The sequence below is a fragment of the Ruditapes philippinarum genome, unplaced genomic scaffold, assembly GCF_026571515.1.
Source record: "Ruditapes philippinarum isolate M1 unplaced genomic scaffold, ASM2657151v2 ctg3345_1_1_1_1, whole genome shotgun sequence".
Classification (NCBI taxonomy): domain Eukaryota; kingdom Metazoa; phylum Mollusca; class Bivalvia; order Venerida; family Veneridae; genus Ruditapes; species Ruditapes philippinarum.
Genome location: NW_026855583.1, coordinates 266,498 through 278,843, shown reverse-complemented (window position 1 = coordinate 278,843; position 12,346 = coordinate 266,498). Strand labels below are relative to the sequence as shown.

Here is a 12,346-nt window from a genome sequence, read left to right as displayed (position 1 = left end):
TACACTAAGCCTCAGAAGTTAATACTTTTTCTTTCTGTGGAAAGGGCAAGCAAGCGTTTGATAATCTTGTAACAATAAATTTACAATATGAGCCGCGTCATGACAAAACCAACATAATGGGTTTGCGACCAGCATGGATCCAGACCAGCCTGCGCATCCGCGCAGTCTGATCAGGATCCATGTTGTTCGCTTACAAACCCTATAACAAGTAGAGAAACTGATAGCGAACAGCATGGATCCTGATCAGACTGCGCGGATGCGCAGGCTGGTCTGGATCCATGCTTGTTGCAAACCCATTATGTTTGTTTTGTCATGACACGGCTCATTTTTTATATAAGATGCTTATAATCTTATAAAAATAACATAGAATGTAATATAATTTGTGTTAAAGGTAACAAAATGTAAACAAAGTAAGGTAACAAAACGTAAACAAAGTAGCATTTTGGCTGCCATACTAAATACTAAATCACTATAACTGTACTTAATTCTAAAATGCAAAATTAAATACACAAAAGATCGCTCAGCTATATGGCCAATAAGTTACGTTTTGAAAACAATAAAGAAATAAAAAATATTTTAATGATAAAAATATAAGCATTTTTGAGTCTTAAAGGAACTCCGCTGAAGTCCAAATGCCTAAATCACAAAATTTCAAAAGCTTACAAATATAATTTTAAAAGGAAAAGAAATAAACTTGGAATTAAATTAAAAATCGATTTTTTGTACAATTCTTAGCCGGATATGAGCGAAGAGCGTTCACTTGCAACATTCGGGTAATTTTTCTCAATGAAAATGATTATTTCCGAAAAAAGAGGCCAGAGAATGAGCTTAAAATTATCGGTATAGACCTACATTAATCAGTACAAAAATCTCGGACAAATATCTTCAGTCCACTCATGTCGAAAAACGTCAGTGGAGTCCCTTTAATCACCTTTAAGTCATGTTTGTTTTTATGACTTTTCGTATGTTTTTGCTATATAAACATTCTAATAATGTTATGATTATTTGCAAGTAAGTTATTTGTATGGTAAATTGTATAATTTTTATATAGTACAAATATGAAAAATTTTAGCCGTTTGAACGTTTCTACAAGGCAACAAATTTGTTAACAATGCATGTGTATGATGAACATTTGTGCCGCGTCACGACAAAACCAACATAATGGGTTTGCGACCAGCATGGATCCAGACCAGCCTGCGCTATCGGTTTCTTTACTTGTTATAGGGTCTGTAAGCGAACAGCATGGATCCTGATCAGAATGCGCAGGCTGGTCTGGATCCATGCTGGTCGCAAACGCACTATGTTGGTTTTGTCGTGACGTGGCTCATTTGTATCTGTTAAAGTGACATTATGCTCATTTTTTTCGCTGTCAACTAAAGTTAAATTAGTTACATATTTCAAAATGTTTATATGAAAACTTCTTAAATCATAAAAAGACTGCCCCCTCTCTTTTTAAGAATTGAGTGTTACCAATATACATGTATTCTGAACGATATTTATTATAGAAATTTCCGTTTGTCACGTGGACTATTAATTAGTTTTTCATAGTAAAATATAGAATTGATCACGATTATGATAAAACTTCAAGTCACTTTTATACTTTTATTTTTACCTGTTCACTGACCATTTAAACTTGAACGGGCATAATGCCACTTTAACTGAAATTACTTTTTGGTTTAGATAATTATATCTTTGAAAGTGTTTTCTCTTCTTCTGTAATAACATTCCTTTTCTTTGTGCACAATTTCCGTTAGAACCAACCTATAAGTCTCCTAAGACTTGTATTTCTTCATATTTTCTTCGTCCTCATAACCTAGTGTTGCTGTCGAAATTGTAATAGTTAACAGAACCTGATAAAAAAGAAAAAATGAATTAATAATAATAATAACAGTTCATATTTAGCATATTCTTGGATGCTTGGAAACTGTTTTAGAAGTATAATCGTTCATGCGAAGTTAATTGAAAAAAATTAAAGGAATTATAACAAAATGTAAACTTATTTTGACTTTCACCGATTCAGTCACTATATACCCTTGGATGGGCATAATATCAATTTAATGGTTAATATAAAAGAACTTGCCTTCCATCGAGTTGAAGCCAGTGTTAGTTGCCGAGGCGGCCTCTGCCGATCTCATCGAAGGGTAATATGACATGGCTTTTTCTGTTCTTGGAAGCTTCCTAAAAGAGATGAAAAACGTGTGTTTTTTTTCTATTTTTGTCATTTCAACAAAATGCATAGCACTACATGACTTTTTGATACTAATTTTTAAGTTCCTCTGTCGAGCTTTAATGATCACAGTGACGTAACGTCACTGTTTTACGTCACTGTTTTGAAGAAGAGTCAAGCTAGTATGATCGCTGCGACGTCGCCGTAGCTCTCGATTTGTAAAACAAAACTTTAATGTAGGCCATTCCTCAAACAATTTTAAAGGTATCAATATGAAACTTAGAATGCTCGCTCTTCATAACAAGAGGCATTCGTAAGTCAAGAGGCATTTATCTGAAAGCTATATTTTTGGAGTTGTACCCCCTTTTAACTTAAAATGTCTTAGTCAAAATGTACAGACTTAATCAAACCGAGTCTGCATTTTTCATGTAATTTTGTTGTTATAAATGTTTCCGAGGGATCACTCTTTCTCCAGATTTCTATCAATTAGAACAAGTAGAGATTTTGATGCTAAAGCATCAAGTCGCCGGATAGAAAATGACTGTATTATCATAAATATAAGAAAATATCAGTTCAAGTATAAAGAAAAGAGGAACAATATGTTGTGTAATTGTTTATTCACAATAAAACATCATATGTAAAGCAAACTTGCTTAGCATTATTGTCAAGGAACTGCTATGATTATTAAGCAAGTATTGTCTGGCAATATTGACCTGAGACTCATTAATTTTCGGGAGGTGTTTCGTTAGTTTATGTAACTTATTATGATTTATGCTAAAGATTTTATTGATAGTATAGATCTCGATATTAAATCAATTAATATTGCTCGATGGCGTACAGGCGGTAAGTAGGACGAAGTTGTGACCTAGTAGGTCAAGTTCGAATCTTTGAAAATCCCTTTTGTAGTTTTCATAAAACTGTCTTTTTTATTATTTCTGTTAACTATATGAAACATAAGTTGATAAATCGTGTTTCATTTCTAGCATTTTTTTATTTCATAATTTTGATTAATTTTGTAATGCGAGTGATATTCTTGTAATTCTACTTGTAATTCTATCTTATACATATACCGTTCTACCAGACATCGAAATCCGTTTTGTATAGTTCAGAATCCGATACACCAAATAACCAACGGCCATATAATATTTGAAAATATATATGTTTTAATTATTGCATGAAACAATGCGATACTACCGTAAAAGTGGTATCTGCGTATTTTTTTGCGCTATCAAAAAATTAATTATTTAGTTGAAATCAATATTCTTGTCATTACATACGATATAGTAAACGTTTACTTGCCTTTCAGTTCGATAAAATATTAACAAAAAGATATTTCATTAGTTTTCTTTATTATGTATCTAATTTATCCGTCATACCGTTTTGGTAACCTGCGCGACGGAAATCGACGGAATATAACGAAAACGACGATTACCACTATTTCAATAAATGTGCCTCTTTCGCATAAATCTATTTTGTGATGTTCAACCTAAACTAAACTATTGAACGTTGACAGAAAGGGCCAAGTTTAACCCTTTACCAAGAAAAAATAAAAAGGTTTTGAAAACTTATTTAATTCTTTGATGTGCAAATTATGAGTACATTGTATACAGACCTTTCTAATACTATAAAATATGAAACTGATTAATGAAAGATAACTTTGTAATTATTTATACATTACATCTAACCAGACGCTTTCCAACTAATCACAAGTAACTTGTATATCTTATCAGCAATCTGTTACTATTAATAGATTCTATAACACTAACATACAACGTGTAGTCACGTGATTCTTACAATAGAACAGATGAAACTGATTAATGAAAGATAACTTTGTAATTATTTATACATTACATCTAACCAGACGCTTTCCAACTAATCACAAGTAACTTGTATATCTTATTAGTCGCCGGTAGAAACCGGCGACTATATTTGTAATAGTTTAATATTATACCTATGGTAGGAGAAGTCCTTAAAATCTGAAAATAAAAGCATATCAATCATTGAACAATTAAAGACAACAATTATTTTTCAGTAATCACAAAAAATCAAACATATGATAACTATGCTCAGTGAAATGAAATATGCACATATTGACGTCTTCAAAAGCAACATTACAATTATCATAAAATGAATCAATAACGTATCCCCAAGGATCAGTCATTGAATATTAGAGATACTATTACTTTTTTCTATGTGTCAAGCATTGCTATTTTATAATAAATAAATCATGAATGATATTTGAAATGACTCTTTAGAATTATTTGGTTGTTTATTTTTATGAGACCTTTTATATTACATTATTTTATCTAATTATAAACAAATGCTCCCTGGTCTTTCGTAAGAATCACGTGACTACATGTTTATATATGTTGTATATCGTTATAAAATCTATTAATAGTAACAGATTGCTGATAAGACAGGTAATTTGTTAATGGTGGTAACTGATAAGATGTAAATCATTGTAATTTTGTACAGATAATTACATAAGTTATTTTTCATTAATCAGGTTCATACTTCATATCATTAGAGAAACCTGTTTACTTTAAAAATACATTTTCAAAACCTTTTCCTTTCTTCTTGGTAAAGGGTTTAACTTGGCCCTTTCTGTCAAACATTCGACAAGAAAGTTCAATTGTTTAGTTTAGGTTGAACATCCCAAAATAATGTTATGCTTAAGAGGCACATTATTGAAATATATAATAGTAATCGTTGATTTTGGTATATTCCGTCGGTTTCCGTCACGCAGGTTTCCAAAACGATATGACGTCAGGGGTCCGGAATCGTATTAGATACATAGAAAAAAATAATAAACTATCTTTGTGTTGATAGTTTATCGCACTGAAAGGCAGTTAAACGTTTATTTTATATATCGTATGTAACGATTGGAATGCGTGTATTGATTTCAACTAAATTATATATTTTTTCTATAGCACATAATAATGATGTACAACACTTTTACAGTAAAATTGTATTGTTTCATGTAATAATTAAACATATATATTTTCATAGTCACTTTGCAAATATTCGATGATCGGTAATTATTTGTCGGTAATTATCTGAATCTGAACTAGTAACCTATACGGATTTCAATGTATGGTACAACAGTATATGTATAAAGTATAATTACAAGAAGAATTACCAGCATAGCACTTGCCTTACAAGCCTCAGTGGCAAACATTACTCAACTCATTGTTCCTCTTATTTTTATACTTGAACCATTAAACTTATATTTTCTTATATTTATGATAATACAATCATTTTTCTATCCGGCGACTTGATGCTTTAGCATCAAAATCTCTACTTGTCAGCAATCTGTTACTATTAATAGATTCTATAACACTAACATACAACGTGTAGTCACGTGATTCTTACAATAGAACAGGGAGAATATGTTTATAATTAGACAAAATTATGAAATATAACAGGTCTCATAAGATGTAAACAACCAAATAATTTAAATGTGTCGTTTCAAATATCATTCATGATTTATCAATCATAAAATAGCAACGCTTGACACTTAGAAAAAAAGTAAAAGTATCCCTAAATTCAATGACTGGTCCATAGGGATACGTTATTAATTCATTTTATGAAAATTGTAATGTTGCTTTTTAAGATGTCAATTTTTGTATATTTCATTTCATTTAGCAACGGTACTTTATTTTTGATTTTTTAAGATTATGAAACATAATTAATTATATATATTGTGGTCCATAATTGTTCAGTAATTGATTTGCTTTTATATTCAGATTTTAAGGCCTTCTCCTACCATAGATATAATATTAAACTGTAACAAATATAGTCGCCGGTTTCTACCGGCGACTAATAATTTCAAAACTTGAAACATAAAACTTGGAATACTTGTTAATCTTGAAAAGGCACAGTTGGTTGACAAGGAGAATTCATCGGACAGTTGAGTTGTGCCCCTTTTTTAAATACAAAGATTTTTAAACTATGAAAAATTTAAATATGTAACATGGAACACTTGATCATCATGACAAGGGGCAGTTGTAAAACAAGGAGCATAATCCTTGGAGCAATACATTAGATTTATCCCCCTTTTTAACTTAGTTTTTTTGTGCGTGTCAATTTTAATTATTTTATAGAATAATTTGATATCAAAATGAACCTTTTAAAACTTGTTTGTCACCACAAAGTTCAGAGACAATGGTCATTATTCGGAAAGCTATATTTTTGGATTTGTGCCCCTTATTAACTTTTTTGTAAACATTACTAGTCTTATCATTTGTCGGATGTTTTAAAAAACTTGCCAAACAAAATATGTATTTCAATAAATATAGTTAAAAATATACCCATTCATGATATTAGCAAGTAAAGAGTATCATACCCTCGATTACTGCAGAGTTTGTACACAACTCCAATAAGAATAACAGCGGCTACTCCACCAATCACTCCCCCAACAATGGCACCTACGTTTTTGTCACTATCAGAATCGTCACCAACTATCGCTTGCACTGAAATAAACGAATACATGTAAGTCACTGTTATATAAACAAATCACGACTTATGATTTATCCAAGTTTTTTAACGCACAATAGAAGGACCAAGTATTTGCATGGATGCACCCATGGTGCTTACGGTATGGGTTTAGTAGCCGTGTTCTAACTGTGTGCTATATCTCACATGATATAAATTGCCATATATGATGCATCAGTATTATGCCTCACGTGATCTTGCCTGTTTAAGTTACCGTCTAAAAATAGATTAACCCCTCGCGTGGATCTAAAAATAGACTGACATGATATCATTTTCGAGATTTCAGTCAAATTTAATGTTAAAATGATAATTTAAACTAAACATACCTTTTGTACATAATGGTTCAACATATCCGTCAGCGCAGCCGCTGTCACAGTTTCCGGTTATGACGTCACATTCGGTCTTGTTTACGCAGTTCCCGCATATTCCTGCACAATCTTCACCAAAACTTGAGTTTGTACACCCTAAACAATTGATTACAATGTATTTTCATATTAAATTTTGGTATCATATTTTTCAAAATGAAAATGCTTTATGAATCAGAGTAGCAGAATATGTTGGAGACTGTTTTATTTTACATGTAGGTTTAAAAATTAATAAATTTTGGGGAAAAAATCCTTCTAAAAAGTATCTTTTGCCGGGAATAAAAACAATTTTACCTGTCATACACAAAGTTCCGTGATACCCTGCAGCACATCCGGTACATGCCCCTGTCTCGTGATCACATGCGGCATTACTCTTACAATTCCCACATGTAGAGTTACATTCCTTTCCATACTTGCCCGGTGCACAAGCTGTGAAAAACACATGTTAAATTACAATTTACATTTTTGACTTACGCCTATGTACTGTTTGAAACTAACATGATAAAACAAGCACATGATTGATAAAAAAAAGAAATATATGAAAATATTGAAAAGATATTAAGACAACCAAAATTAAGTCCTGTTCATTGAAAATAATTTACAGCTTGAATTATGAGAGATTATTCTCACCAATAAATATACCTACATGTATTACACATGACGCCTGACCAGCCGTCGGAACAGCCGTTGTCACATAAACCAGTGACGTGATGACACGTCATGTTGTCTGCGCATGCTCCGCATATTCCTGAACATGCATCTCCATAAAAGCCCTGGCGACATGCTGAAACAAAATCAGATAATTTAACAAAACTCATTAGGCCTACAGCATATGCATTTTCATCAAACATCTGATTTTCATTTGAATTTAAATTTTAATAAAAATGAGTCACCGAGCATCGGAAACAATGCAACGTGTAAGACGTTAGTTCGCATACTTTTCTACAGCGTAGAGTAACGTTAAAAGCGGCCTGGAGTGAAGCCGATGCGATTGGCTTTTAAAAGGAGGATGGGACGAAGAGGGAGGGTACTTATGGGGCTTGAGCCAGTAGTACATGGTGAAGGCTTAAACGTCAGGTGCTCATTGACGGCTGTGCAGTGACCTTCTTTCGGCTAAAAATTCTTTGGCGGCAGAAATTGCAAGTAGGTAAATTTGTGCTTCAAAATAAAACCTGGTGACACGACCAGGATTCGTACTATATAGCGAAAGCTACTTTTGTGCCTTTGAGGGCGGAGTTCTATATAGCGAAAGCTACCTTTGTGCCTTTGAGGGCGGAGTACTATATAGCGAAAGCTACCTTTGTGCCTTTGAGGGCGGAGTACTATATAGCGAAAGCTACTTTCGTGCCTTTGAGGGCGAAGTACTATATAGCGAAAGCTACTTTTGTGCCTTTGAGGGCGGAGTTCTATTATAGCGAAAGCTACCTTTTGTGCCTTTGAGGGCGGAGTACTATATAGCGAAAGCTACTTTTGTGCCTTTGAGGGCGGAGTACTATATAGCAAAAGCTACCTTTGTGCCTTTGAGGGCGGAGTACTATATAGCGAAAGCTACTTTCGTGCCTTTGAGGGCGAAGTACTATATAGCGAAAGCCACTTTTGTGCCTTTGAGGGCGGAGTTCTATATAGCGAAAGCTACTTTTGTGCCTTTTGAGGGCGGAGTACTATATAGCGAAAGCTACTTTTGTGCCTTTGAGGGCGGAGTACTATATAGCAAAAAGCTACCTTTGTGCCTTTGAGGGCGGAGTACTATATAGCGAAAAAGCTACTTTTGTGCCTTTGAGGGCGGAGTTCTATATAGCGAAAGCTACCTTTGTGCCTTTGAGGGCGGAGTACTATATAGCGAAAGCTACTTTTGTGCCTTTGAGGGCGGAGTTCTATATAGCGAAAGCTACTTTTGTGCCTTTGAGGGCGGAGTACTATATAGCGAAAGCTACTTTTGTGCCTTTGAGGGCGGAGTACTATATAGCGAAAGCTACTTTTGTGCCCTTGAGGGCGGAGTACTACATGTAGAAGGCACTAGTTACCCCAATTAAAGTGTTTATCAAACAGGCTCAATCAAATATTTTCAATTTTGTCGTGTTTGGCGTTCCTGAGGCATTCCGTTTTCTCTGCTTTAAAGTAATAATGGTGCGATATCATTTAGCACATTATTAGTTCTGATACGCAGTAATACAATTTCGAAGACCAAGATATTTTTTACAAATCATCTGATGACAACTAGAAACAAGCATTTATATATGATTACCCAAGAAAACTTTCTACTTCATTCTGACATGAACACAGAAAAAGAACAAGTGGAAATATGTTGAACTACATTCAAAAGAGAAGTAATTTTCGTGACAACATTTTGTGTATGGTTTTGCACAACAGCAGGTCGTCAAGTGCTTTATTGGCAATTGTTAAAGCGACCTGTACTTGATCTCAGAGTTAATATATATTTTTCTGTTCCTTCGGAATCTATTATTTATTCTAATATATATAGATATATACATGTTGTGTTTGAAGGATTGAAAACCGCTTTACCCTGGTGCTAGTGGTCGTGGAAAATGTTCAACATTTCACTGACACTTATGAATCGACTCATTCAATATTTTTTAGGGATGTACCCTTTTTCAGATATTTGTAGATTTTTTTTAGGTGACGTAATATTTCATTTTACAAAATAAAGAATATCTTGATGTTAAGCTTTAAATGGTTATTATTTTGAAAAATATGAAATATATATTGAGCGGACAAAAGAGTCCAGTATCTTCACATACTTTCGTTACACTGTTCACCAATCCACCCTGTAATACAGCCCCCATCTGGACATACACCGGAAGTCTTATCACATGGATTGCCGTCTGCGCAATAGCACGTGCCTTGACATTGGGCTCCAAAAGTACCGTCTGGACATTCTGATTAAAATAATTTATACGTGTATTATAAATTCTTTAGCCAATTAAGACATAAAAGATGTTGTTTTAGTGATCTAAAATACAAATTATACGTGTATACGCACATAGATGAGCATTTCCTACATAAAAAATGAAATATTCTAATTCGTATAGCATTTCGGACATTGTTACTATGTGTTTCAGTACACCCATGATGTTACAAATGTTGAAAGAGGTAGGGTGTTGGGTGGCGAAGCAATTTATGTAAACTAAACCAAATGGGTTTTTGTTTGAAATTAAATCTTGATTTAATAGTGTGCCCTCCCTGCACACATAATAAAGCCTAAACATTATTTCAAGCACAAACAGGTAGCTGGGTAGAACAACTGACGTTCCGTAAGCTTGCTGGATAGCTTATTAACATAAAAGAATCTCTGGCAGGACTCAAACCTACAGCGGCGTGGAGCTAGCGATTTGGAGTCTACAACCTTAACAACTCGGCCGCTGACTCCCCTTGTGTTGGGTATATGTGTTTATTAAATTCGAAAGTCGCAAATTGTTGAATTTCAGATGCAGACGCGAAAATATGCAAAAAAATGTAACAGTTACATTTTGCAGAAGCAGGAGGCCAAGATTTCCCGTGTAATACACCAGTATTGGTTAGTCTAGGATGTGGACAAGCTTATTTTAAAGCTAATAAAAGTTTACAAGAAAATCATTCAAAACTAAATTAACATATTTCGGACAATTGCATGAATTCAAAACAATGTGTTCAGTTGATACTTACCTCCAAACACACGAACTTCACACAGGCTCAGGGTACGAACATCTTCTAAAGTGATGTAGATAAACTGTGCCGTCACGCCATTTCCAAAACTGACGTTAAAAACACCATTGTCATACGGTACGTCGGTGTTGTTGTACATGGGATCCAGGCCAGTGATGTTGGTTGAGTTACTAAGGTACAGAAGAAAACCTTCCAACTCGGCTGATGTATCTGTAACATATATAAATATACATGTAGAAATAATGGGGTTTGCCATCCTTTGATAAGTTTGACAGAAATATCGGGAATTATTTGACGTGAACGAAATGAAAAGTTAAAAGGGTTAAGTGACTTTTACAAGACAATAATAGTGATACTATTGATATGGTGATGTTATTGTAACATGATGATGCTGGCGCTTCTGCTGTTGCTGCTGATGATGATAAAGTTGATGAAATCTTGATAATGACCCGATGATGACGATAATGGTGAAGATATTAATATAACGATGACATGATGATGATGACGATGATGGTGAGGATATTGATACGTGAAGTTATTTTTATGACATTGTAATAATGTTGTTGGCGATGATGATGAAGATGGCGATTGTGATATGATGTTACTGATGATGAAGATGATAATGATAACGTTGATGTTGATGATTTAGATGATACAACGTGACTTAAAAACTTAATTGTTTTCTAAAAATATCTTTAGAAATATTCATAAGCTTTTTAACCTCTTGAAAAGACACGTCTACACATGAACCAACAAAATAAAAATGAAACTACAATAATAGTGTTTTTTTCCAGTAACTGTTGATTTGAAAATTATTCTTTCATCACTTTCTTATTTTGTAGTTTACCTGCTTTCCCATAAACCACCACATAATCAACCCTGGTAACGTTGTCCATATCTACAAACCAGAAAGGTGGATTGTTATCGGCCGGTGCTGGCTGGGTGGCGCTGCAAGTCCTAGATGGTCCAGACTGTTCGAAATTACCATCCACTGCAAGATCCGCTGTGAAGTCGACGCCGCCGGCAGATAAAGTTGTGGACTGTCTGGCTGTTTTATTTATAGCCCTATTTGTATCTGCATTGTGTAAAGAGTTTAATATAGATGCGCTTTCTTGTGTCAAATAAAAATAGTTATCTCTCTTGAATATATTTTAAATTCAAAACGATATACTAGACACATTCACCACAAATGGATACCGAAAAAGGATCGTAATCAAAATGTATCATTAACCAGTATTATTCTGAAATCTATTGAAGGGCATTCAGCTATATCTCATGAACTATTTCTATGATTATTGTAGATGTGTTGTTGCGTATGTTGTTTTCATAATATTATGGTAGATTCTCGAAAGCGTTGTAACATAGTATACTCAACATCACTAATTACGCGTCATCACTTATTTCACGGCAATGGCATATTTTTATGTGACCAGTGTTAAAATTGGCCAGAAATGACATATTTTATTCAAACACCTAAAAAAGAATATTTTTTTTGTGCAAAATATTTTAAAACTAATCATCATTTTCTAAATGTTCATTTTTGTTTGTTTGAGAATGGAAAGAATTTAAACCAACAATTAATGTAACGAATTCGATTTTAAGTTGAAATATAAGTATTTACGTCTAAGCTAAGAATTTAGTATTTAATTACTATTTA

General features: G+C 33.6%; 1 protein-coding gene across 1 annotated transcript in view; it reads right to left on the bottom strand.

The window, feature by feature from the left end:
- Positions 1-1,806: 1,806 nt before the first annotated feature.
- The window catches only part of LOC132743786 (multiple epidermal growth factor-like domains protein 6), a 30,939-nt gene continuing 20,399 nt past the window's right edge, over positions 1,807-12,346 (bottom strand). The window contains exons 14-22 of the mRNA XM_060732358.1: positions 11,537-11,764; positions 10,690-10,899; positions 9,786-9,923; positions 7,673-7,810; positions 7,321-7,455; positions 6,988-7,125; positions 6,513-6,639; positions 2,081-2,178; positions 1,807-1,850 (exon numbers count right to left, since the gene is read on the bottom strand). Of these exons, the coding sequence (XP_060588341.1) occupies positions 1,807-1,850; positions 2,081-2,178; positions 6,513-6,639; positions 6,988-7,125; positions 7,321-7,455; positions 7,673-7,810; positions 9,786-9,923; positions 10,690-10,899; positions 11,537-11,764 (1,256 nt within the window). The remainder of the gene's footprint in view (positions 1,851-2,080; positions 2,179-6,512; positions 6,640-6,987; positions 7,126-7,320; positions 7,456-7,672; positions 7,811-9,785; positions 9,924-10,689; positions 10,900-11,536; positions 11,765-12,346) is intronic.